This window comes from Drosophila navojoa, chromosome 3, assembly GCF_054131105.1.
Source record: "Drosophila navojoa isolate 15081-1374.11 chromosome 3, UAZ_NAV_1.0, whole genome shotgun sequence".
Classification (NCBI taxonomy): Eukaryota; Metazoa; Arthropoda; class Insecta; order Diptera; family Drosophilidae; genus Drosophila; species Drosophila navojoa.
The window spans coordinates 163,425-184,597 of NC_142891.1; the positions used below are offsets into that span (position 1 = coordinate 163,425).

Sequence of the window (21,173 nt, forward strand, 5' to 3'; positions counted from 1 at the left end):
TTCAGTATATTTTATTAGTGCGAAACAAGTAAATGTGCTAACAGCAGTGGAAATAAAATTGGTTTACAATGTTCTTAAATGGCAATAAATAGAGTAGGGGGAACTATTTTAATATAGCACACATACATACATTTACACAAGTAATTGGATTATTAAACACTAAAAGTATATCTCAAGAAGTATTGCTTAATTAATAAAACTAAACTGCCCAACAAGATTGAGTTGGACTTGGCTTTACTGTTGGCAAAGGCATATCAGTCAGTACAATTTCGATGAAGACCTATATGAAAATGCGCTTAGGATCAGAAACCTTGATACAAGGTGTTAAATATTTTGTAAAGTACATTTCTATAAATATGTATCAATGCAGTAGTTATTTGAAACTTTACTATAACTATAACTGTACAGTTTCGTTGTACATTACAGAATGAAATGGCGACGCTTAACTCTAAAAGGCGCATTAACTTTTGCACTTAATACAGATACTCCTAAGTGAGTATTTCACACGTACTCCTCGGGTGCTTTTTGTACATTGGGTATACGTAAAGTTGAGACTGGCTGGGAGGGTTGTTGTTGCTGTGGATTGGTCGTATCAGGAAGCTCGGCGATATCCTTGAAGACGCCCATTAGATTTTCATAGCTTGGTCCCCAGTTGAGCAAGTATTCCCAACCCAAGGTGGTTGCTGATGGTGAGGCGGCTCCATTTGCTTTGCGATAGATTCCACTTAAATGGTTTGCTAGATCATCGTCGCTGGCTACAAGCGTACTGAGCGAACCTCTGAAGGATGATTCAAATCCATCGTAGGCATGTGGCGGGATGGGCGGGGTCTTTGCTACATTTTGGCTCCTGCTGGGCTCGCCACTGATTGCTCGAGCCACAGGACTGCGACTATCGAGGATACTCTTGCTTGTCGAGTACTTGCCATCGCCGCTTAGGCTATTATTATCGTACTCAATCTCAGAGCAGGTGAAGCTGTCGTTCCCACTCTCGTCGGTAGATGTGGAACTGTGCGCGTCCACATCGCCGCCCAGCGATAGATGGAGTGCACCCCCAGGAACTCGAGGCGTGGGTGCCTCACTGCTCGAGGACAAATCCAAAGTGGAAACTAAGCTGCAAGTCCGCGGTCGAGCGTTGAGCCTCTCAATTTCCTCGGCAGTGAGACCCATTGAGTTCTGCGGTGGTGCTTGAGGTGGTGCAACAGACTTCTGGCGACTGGCACTGGAACTCTGGCCGGACAGTTGGGACATCACTGGACTATTCAAGCTGCGCTCGCTGTTGCTGTGCAGCGCATCCTTGCCAACGCCTCCAGAGCTAGAAGTGGTAGCTAGAAGGGCGCTCTGCAACGGTTTACCCGAAATGTCGTGCAGAGTTAGAATTCGCGGCTGTTGTGAGCTTAACTCAGAGCTGGGCGACAGTCGTGCTAGTGGAGTTGTTTGGTGGGTGCGAGACGTGGATGTGGCTGACGGTGGTTGATTGCTTTGATTGGGCACGCGCGGCACGAATGGGGCGTTAACAGCATGTCGTGGCGAATGGCGATGCTGCTGCTGGGCTGCTGCGCTCTGATGCTTGTGGTGTGTATAAGATGCCACAGGGGGCGTGGTGGCCTTATACTTGCGCATGCCACCCGCCTCGCGATAACCCTTGTAATGGTATACGATGTCAATGTCGGATGGCGCAATTGAGCTAGCGTTCTCCAAATCGTAGTGCTCTGGATATTCTGAGCCCAGATCTACGGAGCTGCCGTGATCGAGTGGGTGCAGTGGGTTCGGTGGCGGTATAGACAAGTGATGTTCCTCTCTGATTGGTGGGCTCTTTCCCACTACCTCACGTTCAATTATATCTGGACGTTGAGGACGCTGCTGTGGCTGTGGATGGTCTGCAGTTGGCGGTAGTTCGCTTCGTTCCTTGAATTTTTTCGTAATCAGCTCGGGACCAGTTAAATGATGGCCAGGTGGCCTCATGTGATCGCTGTTAGCCACAAGTGGTGCAGGCGAATCTGTTGCACCAGCATGAATACTACGCGGCAGCACATGATCAGCGGTTTGGCTTTGCGAGACTGGTGCGGGTGGGTGTTTAATTTTGAATCCTGGTACACCACAGCTAAGACTACCAATTTTCTCCTGTTTGCCTCGAAACCGATAGATAATGTATGATCCGAAAATAGCCACAACCAGTATAACGAAGAACACAATAACCAGTGTGATGCCAATGCTGAGTGGATCAGCCACTTGGGCTGCATCCGTACCAATATCTGATCCACTGCAGCCCATCTCAACATTTCCATGATGAACCACTTTGCGGAAAATGCTGCCAGAGCCGTTCAGCGGCTGCAACTCGTTATTGATGGTAAAGTTAGCAATGCAGCCACTAAATGGCTCGTCCTTCATTAAACCACTCGAGGCGCCACCTAAGCTGAGAGTGGAAAGATATGGGTCAAGGAAGTCATGCACGCCCGCAAGGTCCAGCTCATCACCCACTTGGTGGCCGTCAATGAGCAAGTAGAGAGTTCGACTTTGGCTGTGTAGACTAACGTTATGCCATTTGCCATCATTTAATGCTGCTGGCTCCGGCACAGTCATGTTGATTGAGAGATGCTGCTTGGAGTAGTAAACGAGCCTGCCATCCAGGAGGGACAATGACGTGTACATCTGGTTGGTGGCTGCATATAGGATCAGTCCATGACTCTTGTATGTGCGGAAGAGAAAACTGAGTAGCTTCGGAGGCTCATAGAAAGACGTGGTCAGCGCACTTGCATTGTGTGTTGAAAGGCGCTTGGCGCGCGTTCCTAGCGTGGACCATGCATTGTTTCCATTATAAAGGTTATCCAGGAGCTGCATGCGTCGATATTGCTCAGAAATTTTGAATTCAATAAATCCTCCACTGCTTATTCTGACTGGCTCCAGAGAGTTTCCGCAGTCAGGGGAGAGCAGTTGACCGCCGCATTGGCAAAGCGACGTTGACCAGCGATCAATGCACTGACCCGCATAGCTGCTACAGCGCTCTGCCGCTATAGCTGGCTGACAGGCATTTCTATTGCAGCCTGGTAGAACTCCATTCTGCTGTATTGGTGAGCTCAAATTTAATGCGCGTCCATTTATAGAGACGCTGTGAACGCAGCCGACAAGATCGTCGCTGTGTATCTGCCCAGGGCGCTCGAGCACAGGATCTGCTGACTGCAAGCCTCCAATCAACAATGGCTGCTTATTGAAGTTAAGAGTTCTGTAATAATAGCAATGCGAAAATTAGCAAAAAAGTTAATTACGGGCTTAGTCTATAATTTGCTTACCCCACGGGCACAACGTCGTCCGCATAACAGCTGGAATCGCCTGGAATGCACTCAGCGCATACTTCGCCGGATTCCGTACACTTTGCGATGCTCAACGACATGACGCGTCCATTGCGAGTGGCGGTGACTTTATGCCAGTTTCCATTGGCGAGATTGAAGCCGGCTGTAACAGTACTAATGGCAGTGCGTGAGCCGCCAGATGAGAAAACTGCCTGACCCTTGACCAACTCAATGGCTAAAAAGTCAGAACGTCCGCCGTTTTGCAAGCCGTAGTTATACACCAAGAGTGCTGTTGGTTTCGTTGTGGCAAATACAATAGAAATGTCGTTGGTAGTTGGGTCCAATGAGGGAAAACTCATGAAGGAAAGCGGCTCAAATCCGTAGCTGAAACGCTCGCAATGACGTCCAAAGCGGCCAGATGGACAACTGCATTTGTAGCTGGGCTTTAGACTGACGCACAAGCCACCATGTAAGCAGGGATTTGGCCGACACGAATCGGCGATATTCTCACACTGGCTACCCCGGTAGCCGGGTCGACATAGACAGAAGTATGAGGCGCCATCTGGGCTGCGCTGGCAGCTGCCGCCATTACGACAGGGCTTACCCCAGCAGACATCACTGCGCTCTTTTTGGCACTGCTTACCATCTCGATTAGCCGGGCACTCGCACTGATAGTCATTACCCATGCGGCGACACTGGGCCTGCCCCTGGCACGGATTGGGTAGACAGGGATCCTGGCGCCTGGCGCACTGCTCACCTGCATAGCCTTTGGCGCACTGGCAAGTGTAGTCGTGAATGATTCGTGGTCCACTAAGTACGAGCGCAGGGCTATCGATGCTCCTGAAGTGGCTTGCGTCTAACAGTCGAATAGAAGCAGTGCACACACCTCCGTTAGCGCACACATTGGGGGTGCTGCACGGCTCGTAGCCAATGATAATTTCTGTGTGCAGCAAGTCGGACAGCGCAGAGCGTTTCTCACGCACGCGTTCGATAATATGTGATGGCTGTTGGTATGTAGAATTGAATGAGCGCACGACCATGAGAGCTTCTAGGTCTGTATTGCTTGCATTGTTTGCCTCCACCTCAATGACGCTATAAATGAGAATCTCGTCATTAGCCGAGAAACGTGATTTTAGCAACTCAAGGACTTGCAGGTAGTGATTTGTGAGGAACTGGGTGGCTGACATATTCCGTATCAAGAGTGGTAGGGTGTTGGCCAACGTGGCATTATTAAAAGTTTGAAAATCCACGGTCACCTTCGAAGTGACATCTTCGTGCTTGCCGTCATTGCCAGTGACATCGTATGAGTATGACATCGGGGTAGTCAATGGGGTGGTGTACAAGTCGCAGCCGCTTTTGATAGTCAGCTGCCCATTGCCTTTCAGACGGCAGCGATAGTCGCCCACAATATCAACATCGTTGGGATGCACATCAGCTAGTTTCGTATTTGGGGGCAGGTCTCCGTTAAATATACTGACAGCCACACGCACAGAGCGCGCTGTTGATGGATTGTCGTTTTTGTCCAATACTTTGATGGTCACTTTATGTCGGGCCTGTTGCTTAGGGGTTCCACTGTCCTCCACCTCAACAATGGCTTCCAGTAGAGGTGTTGCCTCACGATCGAAGCTGGCAGTAGACTTTACCAAACCGGTGTACTTATCAACGGTTAACCAAGATTTGTGCCTGCCTCCCACGATCTTATAGCTAAAAGGGGGGCCGTTTTCTGGCAAATCCGGATCAGTTGCTGATAATGTCATTATTGATGTCCCCGCTGGCTCATTCTCTGGAATGTAGCCAATAAGACCCTCCGAGGTAAAGGTCGGTCCATTGTCGTTGATGTCATCCAGGCTAATGCGGACTGTAGCTGTGCCCGTCTGCGGTGGCAGCCCCGTGTCTATCGCACCTATAACTAGATTATAGTGCGCAATATCCTCTCGATCTAACAGTGCAGCAGTGGTAATTTCACCGTTTTCAGCGTCTATCTTGAAGCTTTGCTTTAAGTTCCCATTAATAATGGAGTACGTGAAGTGATTGTTCTGTGGGCGAACATCTTTATCTATTGCCTTCACAGTTGTTACTACAGAACCAACTGGAGCGGACTCCGATATCGTTGAAGTGTAGAAGCGGTCAACAAACTCTGGCGGATCATTTCCATCTTGAATAGATATTATGACCTGTGCCTCATCCGTATCGTTTCCTCGTATGCTTCCGTAATTTTTGGCCATTACATTAAGCACAACTCGATTCTGGGTCTCGCGATCCAAGCTTCGAGTTACATGCAGCAAACCGGTATTTGTGTTGATACCAAAGCCTCTATCATTACTCGAGCCAACCAACAAATAATAGATTCGACCATCTTCGCCAATGTCTTTATCGGTTGCCTGCACAGAACCCACTGCAGTGCCGACAGCTGAGGTTTCCGAGACATCGAAGTGGAAAACCGGTTGCACGAATTGCGGATAAAACTCATTAACTCCCAAAATGTGAACGTGCAGAATTGCGTAACTTTCCATTATCGAGTCTGGATTCTTGGCTTTAATATGCAACTTGTAACTTCGTCGCTCCTCATAGTCAAAGCTCGCGGCAGATAATATTGTACCATTGCTGACGTTGATCGTAAAAAAGTGATGGTCGGTGCCGGTAGACAGGAATGAGTAGTGGATGATGGCATTTTTTGCGGAGTCCTTATCGGTTGCATGGGCTTGAAATACAATAGTTCCTGCTGGCTTATTTTCTGCTATGTATCCATGATATTCCGATTGATTAAACAGCGGGGGATTGTCGTTGACATCAGTGAGTATAATTGTGACCATAGCTACGGCAGAGAGGGGCTTATAGCCCAAATCAGTGACCGATATGTTCAAGTGGTATTCCTGCATTTGGTCGTAGTCTAGCGGATGCATTATTGTGATGGCACCTGTATGCTTATTGACATTAAAATTTTCGCTTTCATTGCCATCCACAATGTTATAGTGCAGCATTCCGTTGGGTCCGTTGTCTTTGTCCGTCGCAGATACTGTTAGTATAGTGGAGCCGATAGGTTCATTCTCTGGCACAATCACTTGATAACTGAGTGGCTTGAATTCGGGAGCGTGTCGATTTTCATCCGTGACGACAACTATGACTCGAGCTTGGTCTGATTGTGGCGGAACTCCTCGATCTGTAGCCTTGACAATAAGCTCAAATCGAGAATTAGCCGGCATTTCGATAGGTTTCATCAAAGTTAGCCAACCATCGTGCTTGTTAAGTGAAAAGTACGCACTTAAATTTGAGCTAACGAGTGCGTAGTCGATTTCCGCGTTGACTCCTACATCGTAGTCATCATTAGCATGTACTTTGACAACGCGTTGACCTACTCTCGCATTTTCCGGTAACGGCGAGAGGTATTCTGCCTGTGCAAATTTCGGCGGATTGTTGTTCGCATCCACTATGTTGATATTGACTAGACATTCAGTATAGAGAGGCGGCTTTCCGTTGTCTGTGGCCAGGATGGTAAGTGAGAACATGTTCTCTGGAGAGCTGACGTACTGTGAGTGCTTATATTGGATTTGCGTTTTCGTGAAGATTTCGCCCGTGGCTGGATCGACACTAAATATGGGGGAAGGTGACTGTAACGAGTACGAGATGACAGAGTTGGGGCCCTGCTTATCACGATCAGTTGCTATGACTTGGCCAACAAAGGCAACGGCATGCTGAAGCTCTGGGAAATTGAAGCTGTAGAAACTGTGCTCGAACTCCGGTGCATTGTCGTTTTGGTCCTGTATGGTTATTGTGACAGGTGTCTCTGCTCTCCATGCTCCATCTGAGGCTATCACCTTCAAAATGTATTCATCCTGTTGCTCCCGATCGATTTCACCTGCGACTGTGATATTACCACTTTGGGAATCGAGCTTGAACTTATTACCAGGGTTCGCGCTGAATGTATACGTAGCGTTCGCGTTTTCACCCAAATCCAAATCGGAGGATGTCACACATATAACAAACGTGCCGATTTCAGCATTTTCTGTTACATTCAACGAGTATAGACGGGTGAACTTTGGTGGATTGTCGTTCTTATCTAGTAGATGGAGCAGCACACTTGCAGTTCCTGTTAGTTGCGGTACCCCCTGATCGACGGCTTCCACAACAAGCGCATAGTCGCTCATCTCTTCGCGGTCTAGTTGCATGGTCGTATATATTTCGCCAGAGCTGTTGATTTCGAAAATGCCATTGTAGTCATTTTTCAACAAATAGCTGACTTCGCCGTTGTCTCCAGAATCTTTATCTATTGCTTTGATAGCAACAATGAATTGCGGCGGAGATTCTTCTTCTAAGACTTCTGCGTTGTATATCAGCTTCTCCATGACCGGAGGATTATCATTAGCATCAGTAACGTTAATGTGCAGCAGCGTTACTGTGCGAAGACTGGGTCTATCAGAGTCAGCAGCTGCGACCCAGATTTCATATTGATGAGTCAGCTCATAATCCAATCCATCTGGTCCGACGCTCAAAACGCCACTGTTTGGGTCAACAACAGCCGCATTTCCCATATTACCACCGGCTATTTTGTACTTTATGTTGGCAATAGATCCCTTTTTGGGCGATGAGGCCGACAATTTGGCAATCATTTTGCCAGGTTGCACATCTTCTTGCAAAGTAAATTGGGTGATGGGCATGTATGAGAATACGGGAAACAACTCTACCGGTCGAAGTTGCACCGTGAGTTCTGCTGTTGACACTTGAGGCATAAGTCCGAGGTCCGTGGCGTGGATGTTTATATTGAAAATGACATCAGCATTTGGTTTGTTTTTCTGCATCAGTTCCGATTTCACACGTATTACTCCCGTGGATGCATGAATTTCAAAATAGTGCTGATCTTTTCCACTTATGTTGTAAAGAATCATTGCATTGATTCCCTCATCCAAGTCTGAAGCTCGTGCTCCAAATACAAACTCTCCAGCTCGGATGTTGTTTGGCACAACAATATTGAATGTGTTTGCCTCAAACTTGGGCACATTATCGTTGGTATCCCCTACTGTTATCGTTAAATTCACCGAAGTCGCTCGGGGCTCGGTTATAGAACTGTCCTGAGCCATAAGTGTTAGCTGATAGACGCCGATACTCTCTCGGTCCAATACGGCGGCCGTGGAAATTTCACCCGTATCCGTGTCAATGTGGAAATGATTCATGTGCTCTCCCAACAAATTAAATCGTATCTTAGCATTTAGACCGACATCCTTATCGGTGGCCACGGGCCTGAGCACCAAAGATCCAATCGGAAGATTTTCTTGAACTGTGGCATGGTAGTACTGAAGCTCAAAAACAGGTCCATTATCGTTGATGTCCTGTACTTCAACTCTCACAACTCCAGTATTAGACAGTGGGGGCGAACCAGTGTCCATTGCGACAAGTGTTAAAATGTACTCGCTCTGCTGCTCACGATCTAGAGGTGTTAGTAAGACAATCTCGCCCGTTGAAGCATTGATTCGAAACAGGTCTTTTGTTGCATTACCCTCCTTGAGGAAGTATCTTACTTGCGAGTTCAAAGGCGGAGTATCAGCATCGTAAGCTTTTACAGTGAGCAAGTAGCCATCATTTGGGGGCAGCGTATTTTCCATAACGCGCGTTATGTAAGGAGAGTCCAGAAAGGTGGGGCGGTTGTCATTAATGTCAATGATGCTAATGATCAGCTCGGCGGTATCGCTTGCACTTTCTCCTGGAGCACAGTCTTCGGCTCGTACTGTCAGCGTATATCGGGCCTTGCGTTCGTAATTTAAATTTTTGGCGACACGTACCATGCCTGTGTCTTCGCTAATGCTGAAATCCCGATTCTGGTCTCCAGATACAATCGAATACCGCACACGCCCGTTGTCACCCTCGTCCATATCTGTGGCAGACACTTGAAGAACCATCGCGCCAATACTAGCATTTTCTGCCACGGATGCTGAGTATTGCTTGGGATCGAATACCGGAACATTATCATTCTCATCGAGTATTTTAATAGTGAGCTGAGATTGTGTGGCAAGTGGTGGGTCTCCTCGATCCCGCGCTGTTATATTCAATACATAGTTCACCCGAAGTTCTCGATCGAGCGTATCGGCGACGCGTAAAATTCCATCGGTCGGGTTTAAAGTAAATGGCAGAGGTTCAACGACCTCATTGTCTTCACCAAATGTACGCGGGTCGTCTATATAGTAGTCTATGTAGCCATTGCGGCCCTCGTCATTGTCAATGGCCTTCACCGTGAAGACAACCGTATTGATAGCTACATTCTCCATTACCGACGTTTCGTTTGCGGAAACGAACATGGGCGATTCATCGTTGACGTCTTTGACGACTATCGTTACCTGTAAGATAAAAGAAAAGAAAAGTTCTTAACGACGCTCAAGTATTTGTGTCACTTGTTTTCGGCAGTGAAATGGTCGATGATCTATTTAAAACAGGTTTGACTAAAACGGGTTTTCGTTTAATTAGGGCTTGTTCAGGTACAAATTGTAATCAGACATGTCATAGATCAGACGCCATTAGTCAAACTCTACAACGTAAGCTAGTTTAATATCATACCTGCACAGTCGATGATAGCCGCTCTTGCTTTTGTTGAGATAAAAATTGATTTTGATGATGTGTCTTATAATAACGGCGCGGCGAGCGATACTTGAGTTTTAACTGCGACTCCTTCAGGTCACTAAATATCGCCATTTCATCAGCGCAGTCGCGGGCGGTAACTGTTAAAGTGTATCCACTACGCTGCTCGCGATCAAGCTGTCGACGAGTGGATATCGTTCCGTTGTTATGGATCTCAAAGTCATTGTTATCATCTCCAGCTGTAATGCTGAATTCGATAAGGCCGTTTTTACCTGAAATAAAACAAACGAGAATCATTTTTCGAATTCTAATAAATGAACTCACATCACTTACCCGAGTCAATATCTTTGGCGGACACGGTTACCACCTCCATTCCTATGGGCACATTTTCAAATATTTCACTTGAATAGCTCATGGGATCAAAGAGGGGCGTATTATCGTTAAGGTCGAGCACATTGCAATATACAGTTATAGTAGTTGATAGAGAGGGCTGTCCATTGTCTTGAGCTTGCACAATTAATATATAATGCTGCACCTGATTTGCAAAAAATATTATTAGAGCGTTAGATGGAAGAGACTACATAACAGGGATGTGATTGTCTAACCTCCTCGTAATCCAATTTAGCAGTGAGAGTAAGCGCTCCTGTTTGAGGATTTAGGCTGAATACGTCGTTGGCCCAATCAGAAACAACAGCATATGAAACTTGCGCATTCTGAGCCAAGTCTGCATCCTTGGCCACTATTTCGCCAACGTGATAGCCACGTGGTGCATTTTCTGGTATATCAAATGAGTAAACAGTTTCTTCGAAAATCGGTGGATTATCGTTTGTATCGTCCACCTAAAAACACAAAATAACCAATAATGAATTATAATCAATGGATACTGATGATCAATAGGGCCGAACTGAACTCCTTACCTGTACGATTACATCAGTTTCTGTGTACTGCACTCCATCACTCACTCGAATCCTCATGTTGTAAACGTCCTTTGTCTCACGATCTAGAGTATCCTTCAATTGCAGCTTGCCGGACGTTGGCTCCAGAATAAATTTTGAATCATGTCCGTTTAGCAGAGTAAAAACTATAGTGCTCATAATATCGGGGTCGGGGTCAGTCGCACGAATCGTAGCTATAGTGTGCCCGATCTCCAGATCTTCGCTTACGGTGTAAATCAATGGCGTATCGAGCACTTTTGGCGGACTATCATTTTTATCCAGCACAGTTACTTGCACCTGCAAACAGTGGCAATTAGCAAAGATTTTGATTAACAGATGAGACAATGAGAGTTCTATTGACAATATTCTGGTATAACTACGTAGAAGAGAATCATTTGTTGCATAGGTGTTTCGTTACATTCGACTAAAATCTTTTAGTTTAACAATCCCTACGCTTCTTCTCGTTGAATCTCAGCTTTGCTTCAGTACTCCAGATGCAGTAAATGTTTTTTTTTTAAATAAACGCACATCCCGAAAAAAACATGGCAATCGTTTTAAATCAAAGTATCAATAAAATTGATTGAAACACTTTTAGCACGCAAGTCTCAGTCGCTGCAGCAGAGTCATATATGCTCTGCTCTCCGCTTCGTTTGCTTAAACATACCCAAGTATATGTGTGTGTATATGTAGTGGTATACATATGCATGTATGTCTGCGCAGAAGAAGCTGGACAGAACTGGAACTACTCGTATTCGTATTCGCATACACATTTGCATGCGTACATTGCTGGCATACCTACGCATATAGCATAAAGCATACATATCTGCAAAGGCATGCAGAGGCAACGCTGGACAACACCAATGGCTGCTGCCGCCTGGTTAAGTGCCAAAAAGTTCGGCTGAAGGGCCGACGCCGCGGCATGCCAGTGTGCGCTGCTCAGCAGCCGCAAAGATGTTTACTGTTGTGAATTCGTGTATTTTTTGTTTGCCGTTCAAAAACAGGTCGAAAACTTTGTGTCTTGCTGAAAACCAGACTGCGGCATGCGCAGCCGACACAGCGAATGAAAAGTAGGGACTAGACTGATTCGAAACACCTTCATTGAATGGTGGATGGCGTGGACTACAATTGAAGGCAACTGCCAATGTCACAAGTTATGCATTATAATTTTAAGCCTGCGGCCTATTTATACACTTTTTCAAAGCCTTTCTGTTCTAGAAACAAGTATGACGAGCTCTAAAGTTTCTCGCTGGACCATCGCAAGGTCTTATAAATTTAATTTAAAGTCACTCTGTTGCATCTTCTGTCGATTTGCATTTTCAGTCATCCGCTTACGCTGCCTTACAACTCCCTGCTCTTCGTATAATCTACTTTTCATATCTGCAGTAGACATTAAAAGCGCATTAGTGCGGCCTTAACTCATGCTGATAAGCCCTTAAAACAGGCCCAGTAATGTCGGACCCAACAGACGACCAAAGTAGGGTTACTTGCGATATTATAAAGGCAGCGTCCCGCTATCTATCACATGATCGTGCTCAGTGTCTGGCTGCAGCATCATGCCAATGGCATGTCTTACCTTTGTGTGTGCTGTCCGTGGCTTTCCGCCCAGGGCGATGGCGTGGACCTCTATCTCGTAAGTGGGGGGGCCAGCTTCCCGGTCCAGTTCCACCGCTGTTGATAATATTCCCAGTTTTGCATCGATGTCAAACAGACGGTCAACTTGCACACTGCTGCTCGCGTGGCCGAATGCATTTGTTTTGGACGCCGTGACATTTGTCACAAAGTACTCAATCTCAGCGCCCTCAAGGTGAGCTCTTACCGTTAGTATGCTCGTTCCAATTGGCTCATTCTCGTAAACTGAACCAAAGAGCGAGTCAGAATTCTCGAAAACAGGCCGATCGCCCTCGTCCTCGCTTGTGCCTAGCGTAATAATTGTAATATAAGTCTCAGTGCTCTTCCTCTCTCCGCTGGCCTCGTCCGTTGCCCTCAGGGTCAATTGGTAGCGCACATTGGGCTTCTTTTGTAGTTGGCTAGCCTGACCAAGTGTGATTATGCCCGTATTTCGTTGCAAATGGAATAGCTCTTGCTGTCCACCAACAAACTCATATGTGACCAGGCCGTTACTTGATGAGTCAGCATCACGAGCCAGTACCTGCATCACATGACCGCCAATGCTTCCTGGCGGAATTAATCCATTTCCCAAAACTGGCAAAATTGCAGCATTCATCGAGACGAAGATGGGTGCATTGTCGTTGATGTCTTCCACAATGACCGTGACCAGCTTCTCTGTGGACAACTGGCGCTCCGACGGCTGAGCTTGATCCGTAGCCACGACAGTCAACCGGAAATTATCAATCGACTCTCGATCAATCTCACGCAGGGTGTATATGACACCTGTTTGGGTATTGATTCCAAAATGTCGACCTCCAGACATTTCCGGCTCTTGTTTAGTGATAACGTAAGTTACCTTTCCATTTAAGCCCGAATCAGGGTCATCTGCAGTCACAGTCACAATTGGTGTTTTCAGTGCTATGCCCTCTTTAATCTGTCTCACAATCGCAGTGCTCGGAAATATTGGAGGATTATCATTGTCATCTACAACTATAACGTTGTAGAAAACTGTGGTAGAAAGAGGTGGAGTGCCGCAGTCGGAAGCAGTTATGTTAAGGGTGTAACTGGTAATATCCTCATAGTCCAAAGATTTGTGTAAGTAAAGGCTGCCGCTAATACTGTCTATGTGGAACGTATCCCTTCGGTTGCCTGCCGTAATACTGAACACAACTTGGCTGTTCACACCCTGATCCGCATCGCTGGCTCGAAATCGCATCAGCTCAGTTCCACTGGGACTTGTCTCTAATACGGAAATTTCACTACTCGACTGTGTGAACTCAGGCGCATTGTCGTTGTCGTCCAAGACTGTGATAGTAATATTTGCTGTGGAACTTAATGGATTTTTTAATGCTGCATCCTTCGCAACAACGACTAGACGATGAATCTCCTGTGACTCTCGATCCAGTCTATGTGCAAGGGTCAAGAGACCTGTAGCGCTATCCAAGCTAAATAAGTTAGCCTCATTTCCTGCAGCTAATGAATAATACACATCCCCATTAAGGCCCTCATCGGCATCCTGTGTGAAAACGTGCATTATGTGCGTACCCTCCGGCGCTCCTTCAGAAATAGTCACTTGATAGGGTGCACGTAAGAACTCTGGAGCATTGTCGTTGACATCCGTGACAATCACCTTGACCTTAACCTTGTCGCTTAGTGGCGGATTTCCATTGTCTGTCACCACTGCCTCCAGCAATATATAGTTGTCTCCGCCGCTACTGATATTCCGATCATCGTCGTTTAGGCTCTCGCTATTATCAGGTCCTCGAGTGCTACGCACTAGGGCCTCTCTGTCGAACGGCCTCAGAGTCTTGATGAAACCATTGTGCATATCGATCTTAAAGTCCTGCGACTGTGAGAGCACACTAAAGCTTAGTTCTGCATTGCGGCCAATGTCCCGATCCACCGCAGTCAACTTGCCGACAAACGTATCTGGTGGTGCGTTCTCTGGTATATTAAATGTAAATGTACTATTCGTGAATTGCGGTGGATTGTCGTTTTCATCTATGACATGAATGACAATCGGCACCACCGACGAACGCGATGGCACACCTGCATCGCTACAGGAAACTGTAAGTGCATAATAATCTCGTTCCTCGCGATCGAGGGGAGCACGAACAAATAGGAAGCCATCGGGAAATACTCCAAATTTACGATCAGCATTGCCATCTATAATCTCATATGAAATACGCCCATTGGCTCCCAGATCGCTGTCCGAGGCAGCTAGTGCAAAGAAGCGCGTATTCACCTTGGTAGCCTCTAAGAGTGAGGTTTCGTAGGAAGTATGATCAAACACGGGAGTGTGATCGTTTACGTCGGCAATATGTACGGGCAAACTTAGCCGGCTGCTCAATGGTGGGTTGCCGCCATCAGTGGCCATTATCTCGACATAGAACACGGTCTCGGGCTCGGCGCGTATTGGCTTCTGCAAGTAGACTACACCCGTAGCAGAGTTTATTCGGAACTGTTGGTCTGTGTTGTATGTAAAGTTGTAGCGCAGACGACTATTAACTCCGGCATCACGGTCACGGGCACGAGACAAATAGATCTCTTGGCCCACAGCGGTGTCCTCTGGAAGCCAAATAGAAACCTCCGTGTCCTGGGCGAAACTGGGCGCATTATCGTTTAGATCAAGAATCGTAATGTGGACTTTGCACTGACCGTATGCGAATCGAGACATGGAACTGGAGCCATTTATGCTGCGTGCCAGCACGGTTAGCTGATATTGTGCTTGCGCCTCTCGATCAATATGGCGGGCTGTTGTAATGCGACCAGTGCGCTGATCGATTGCAAAGTTTTCAGCTCTATCGCCGTAGATAATGAAATACTCAATGGCTGCATCCGCAAACACAGGCTGCCTCTTCACCTGCACTCGTCCCACCTCACGATTTAATTTAGGCATCTTGTGATCAGGATCCTCAGTGACTTGGAATTCGTAGCCATTGGGTGCACCAAAGTCGAGTGCCTCCGACTTCGATTCTAATATGATCTCCACAATAGCATCCTGTGTGGTGCGCCGCTCACCAGAGTCCCGAGCAGAGATGCGCATGTTGTAGTAAGCCTTTTTCATTTCGCCACTCGCCGTAAACGTGATGGCGCCTGTGCGAGAGTCAACTTGGAATACATTCTCGCCGCCAGATTCCAAGTTGTATGTAATTAAGGCATTATCTCCGTCATCGCGATCAGTCGCCGTGACATTGAGTAGAACTCGCATGCTGTTCTTGTGTGCGACACCAGTGTCTTGGTCCTTTACTGTGGAGATGTAGTGCTTCGGATAGAACTCTGGATTATTATCGTTGATATCTAAAACGTTGAGGTAAACAGTAGCTGTGGCCGACTGAGGTGCCGGTGCGCCTTGATCGCGCGCGATCACAAAAATTTCATAATTCGCCATTGTCTCACGATCGAGGGCTCTGCGCGTCATTAATTGGCCTGTTATGGAGTCAATAGCAAATTGTTGCGGGTACAGCCGTTCAACACTGGGCGCTAGAGAAAATGTAACCGATCCGTTCGTGCCTTGGTCATTGTCCGTAGCAGATAGCAAAGCAACCAGCGTTGGCGGAGCAACGTCCTCACTGAGACTAACATTGAGCTGCTGTTGTCCGAAGTGTGGGGCCTCATCGTTTTCATCCAGGATGGTGACCTTAAGCTGGGTGTACGCGAATTTGGGATTGGGGCCGCCGTCACGTGCGGATATACTCAATTCCACGCTAGCTTGCACTTCCCGATCCAATGGACCGGCCGTCACCACAAGGCCGGTTGTCGTGTCGATGTTGAACCACTTAAGTTCATTGCCCGTAAGAATCTCATAGTACACTTGCGCATTGACGCCCGTATCTTCGTCTGTGGCAGCGATCGAGGCAACAAAGGTACCCGTTGGCGCGAGTTCACTCAGCACAGCGGAGTATTCGGACTTCTCGAATACAGGCTCATGATCGTTAACGTCGTTTACATTGATAATAAGGTGGGCTATGGATTTTCGTTCTGGCGTTCCTTTGTCTGTGGCCACAACAGTCAAATTGTATTTGCTGATCTCCTCGCGGTCGAGTATTCCATTTACGCGTACTATATGAAAGAGTGGAGTCTTTTCTAGTCGAAAATGATTTAGTTCATTGCCAGATACGATGCGAGTAGATGTCTCCCCATTTGGGCCGTCGTCCGAGTCGATCACCGATACGGCAGCGACAACCGTGCCGTTAACCGCATTTTCATCAACGGTGGCTGCGCTCCCAGTGGGTGGAAAGTACTGAAACCGTATGATGGGATCATGATCGTTGGTGTCCAACAGATTGACTGTAACGTAGGTGCGCCCATCCTGTCGCGGAGAGCCATGATCGCGCGCAAAGACGGTAAACACACAGCTCTTTTGTGCGTGGCCCTTACCAGCGGGCTCTCGAGTCTGTTCACTCGTTTGTTGTGGACAGTTCAGGCGCTCGGTGGTAGAAATTACTCCTGTTTCAGGATCAACAGTGAATTGAGTTTCCGTCTCGGATAGGTAATAAGTGAGCTTGCTATTGTCGCCCAAATCGTTGTCGGAAGCCATTACTTGGAGAACCGGCGAGCCGGGCAAAACAGTTTCGTTCAGCGTCACACTATAGTCACTGTGATCGAAAATCGGCGGATTGTCGTTCACATCCAATATCGTGACATTGACCTGAAGGAAACCCAGTCGGGGAGGTGTGCCACCATCGCTGGCTGATATATTTAGTTGGTAGCTACCGCGGGACTCTCTATCCAGGTTGCCCGTCGTTTCCAAATGCAAGTAGGATGTATCTCCGCTGGGATTCGTTGTGGTCACCAAGCGAAATTTATTATCCACGTTGCCAGCTACGATCTCGTAATGATCCGTTACGCCGTTATCACCAATGTCAGCATCTGTAGCCGCATCGAGCAGCAGGCGGGTTCCGCTCACTGCACTCTCCGAGAAGGAAACCGCGATACTTGGCTCTGGAAACTCTGGCGAATTATCGTTGATATCCAGAACTTTAATGCGAACTTCTATTGGGTAGGTGGGCTGCGAGGAAAGCACCACGAGGTCGTAATGGCTGCGCATTCCCTCGCGATCTAGCACAACATTTGTCTTCACCTCACCCGTTATCTGGTCCAGCGTAAACTCTCTCGGCGGCTCATTGAATCGATACGTGAACTTCGGCTTGGTTGGGATAAAACCAACCAGTGTGCCGCGCGGCTGACCCTCCAGCACTTCAAAATCAGCGCTGGTATCGACGGCACGGGATTGCATTTCACCAGCTGGCGAGGAGCTGCGCCGCCTGGGAAATGCGGCATACTGTTCATATGTTGTGGCATAGCTGCGTCCACGAGGCGACGCGGATTGCTGTGCGGTAGACCTAACCTCTAACACTTGGACTAATAGAAAAGTGGTTAGGACGATCAGCTGAAGTAGTTTCCCTCTTCGTTTGCCGTGGATTGTGAGAAGGGAACGCATCTTCTCTATAAGCCTTAGAAGGCTCTGTGGTATTCGCAGATTTTCATTCATTAAGATGTATATTCACTTTTTACTGTTTTCATTAGCGAGTTGCTTTTGTGTTTTTACTGGTTGGCTATTCACGCAAATCTCAAAGAACGTCATTTTCCAATTAGTTTTGGATTCTAATAATAACCTGAAAGAGAGAGAAGAATACAAGATTACAATCAGAAATCTGTTGGGCAACCTAAAAACTAGCTTAGATATTGACACCGCCATAATCAACAGAGCATTTCAATCTAGAATTCGCCATATATTATCCTCTTAATTTTGTCGTTATACGAATTTTAAATTATATTGGAAGGTGTTATGTCGACTAAATCGTTATTAATTATATAATATGCCTTACTACTTGCAGTTCGTTCCAAGATTTCGTGCCTGCACAAGCACTGAGCATATCAACACTTTCATACTTCGTCAAGCATGTAAAGCCTCTTTGCTTTTACTAGTTGACGGAGAGGGGGGGGGGGGGGGGGGGGGAATCATAGCATGACAGGGTACCATATGAGAAGGTAGCGTATTGCGAAGCATTCTTTATTCATTCATTATTTACAAATTTTTGTGGGAATATATGCGAATAATTAAATAATAATAATTAATTAATTAAATTAATATACGTATATATGACAGATTAACCAACTAGTATCATATGAGACAATTTGGAAATATAGATGACTGTCGAATTTATACTTTAATCTAAATCTCGACACTTAATCAAACTTAGTTAGCGCTAGTTAGCTAGCCTTTAAGCAGAGAGAGAGACACAATCGAAAGGTTGATTGATCTAAACAAGCATCCAACTCAGTTCTTAGTGTTCTTGTTTATTTATGCGGGATTAGACATATTACCAGCACGAAATGGTCATATTTGTTTCAAATTGTCTTCCTACATACATATATGCCCTGGAATTCGTAAATTCCTTTCCCTGATTTGTGGCAGTTGTCTGAAGCTTTCGAGTCGAACCCGATCATTAATCTTTAAAATCTACCCATTATAATAGTATTGTGTGTCTGTTTTTGTCGCTCTTACTGTCTTTTATTTTTATTTTTTTCCTTCTTCTCTATTCTTGGTGATTTAAATAATATACGAGCAGCCATATACAATGTATACATATGAATATATATACATATATACAAATACCAATATACGCCTTTTGTCTGTGAATACAGCTGACATTAGTTACGTGACTGTTGGCCGTAAGTTATTTAAATATTATCAAGTTTTATGCCAATTTTGTCACTTAAGGGGCAGAGAATTAAATTTAAAATCAGATTCACTAAATTTCAAAATAATTGCCAGATATTGGAAAGTTGAGCACAATTGAGTAAATATTTTAATATTGTGAATATATATTTGTATTAATTTATTCATGTTGTTAAGAAAGCAGTTCAATGCACTTTCTAGCTTATGTAAGAATGGGGAAAAGTACCCAAATATATTTTCATCCTTTTGATAGTTAACTATATCTTAACATATATAGTTATGCTGGCTGTTTTTAAGAGCTCATAAATACCATATCTGTACAAGTTTCAGCCAAACATTTGCAATGCAAATTTTAACAAAAGAGCCAAGCATAGACCCAGAACGTGGCTAACAGCCAGCCTCTGCCTGCCCGCGAGCCATATGGCCAAGCTTTGAAATTCGTAAAGAATAATAATCGATAGCCGACTGGAATCAATGAGCGTTGCTCTCAGGCGCCTACAAGATACAAGATACCCACACAAGCACACAGTCTCACAGATAGGCTCGCACACACACATACATACACACATTGAAGTATGATCTTTATTTTTATGACTTTTCTTTATTTGTGCTTTTCACTTTATTGCCATGCTTAGCCTGGCCTAGCCTCTTCTGAAAGAAAACTTGTTTTTCATATTTCCATATTCATTTACACTTCGGTCGTCGAGCAATGCTCGAGAGCCGCCGATACCTGCCATAAATAATTTCGTTTTTGTACAAAAAAGAAATGAAAAACCAAATACAACAGAAGAAAAAAATATTACTTATTTTTGTTATAGGAAAGGCATTTGTGTGTTTTCTGTTTTCTTCAACATTTTTCAGGCTATTACGTGACAGCTACGAGCGCTGGTGTTCAAGCTCCACACAAATCACTGTGCCAGCCTCCGACAACAAAAGACGTCAACCTTAACAATAACAACAACAATAAAAACTACCTACGTTACCGTTGATTTATAAAAATTCAACAATTAATCTTGTTTGAGTTTCTTTGCGTCGATTTCAAGTTCGCTTTGCCGTCTATTCACGATAGCTTTTTTCCCGGAGTTTGCTTTCTACCTCGCCGTATTTACCGCATTTACCTGCGGTATATATGTATTTTTTAGACGGCTATTCTCTCCTTGTAGACGATTATTGCCATTCAAAATTGAAATTCAGTGCTTGAAAGCTTATTAATATATCTGTTTATATACCCCTCGTATATAAGCTTAAGTGTGTACATGTTGAGTCTCGTTAGATTCGAAATACCTACCATTTTTTGTTCACATTTTTAGTTAGAGTTTTGTGATAGCCTTGCTGTTGGTGTTGGTTGATCTGGTATACATATAGTGTAAATACGACACGCGCACATAAAAAAACACAAATGCAACATCGTCAGGGGCCACAGACGCAGGCGCAGAAGCATTTTTTCTTTCAGCAAAACGTGTTTTGCCTCATTTCTGCTGTTGTATTTCTTGCTGCAGTGCGGGCTGCAACGTTGTTGGAATTTTTCACTTATAAGAAATACAACGATAACAAACACATACACGCACGCACACACACACACACTCACTCACTCGCACGGAGCAGCGCAAAGAGCGAGCTGCCCATACGCAGTGGTGTCCACACTTAATTCACCAACTGCTGGGGATCAGATTTATATTTTTATTGGACGCATATAGATCTATGGATCGAGAATAACTAATTGTAACGCATCGATTGAAATGTGTTGCACACACAGATACAGACGCGCGCACGCACGCACACAAATACGCGTGGCTTGAGTATGGGTAACTGTATTTATGTATGGGCCAACGAAACCTGAGCATCCGTCGCACCTTCACTTTTGTCAAGCGTTTCAATCGTTTAACGCGCACACGTTCCCGTTCCCAAACCGAACAGCCACTCGCTCTGTGGTCGCAACGTAACTAACTGACTGTAGACTGTCGAGAGCTGCTCGAGAAGAACTTGCAGCGCGCAGGCAGCACAAAAATTATGAACATAGCGGCAGCCAGGCTTCGAAAAGCCGCTTGGCAGGTTTAGCTCGAGAGCTGGAGATTGAGAAGGAGAAGGAGAAAC

The 21,173-nt window shown here is 45.8% G+C and overlaps 1 protein-coding gene across 1 annotated transcript; it reads right to left on the reverse strand.

Moving 5' to 3' along the window:
- Window positions 1–355: 355 nt before the first annotated feature.
- ft (cadherin-related tumor suppressor fat) lies at window positions 356–21,039 on the reverse strand. The gene is made up of 8 exons (XM_030384558.2): window positions 20,368–21,039; window positions 12,360–18,012; window positions 10,769–11,083; window positions 10,457–10,690; window positions 10,185–10,386; window positions 9,831–10,123; window positions 3,288–9,613; window positions 356–3,220 (listed from the first exon to the last, which is right to left on the reverse strand). The coding sequence occupies exons 2-8, from the start codon at window positions 17,886–17,888 to the stop codon at window positions 502–504; spliced, it is 15,618 nt and encodes a 5,205-aa protein (XP_030240418.1). The 5' UTR covers window positions 17,889–18,012; window positions 20,368–21,039; the 3' UTR covers window positions 356–501.
- Between the last annotated feature and the right edge of the window lie 134 nt (window positions 21,040–21,173).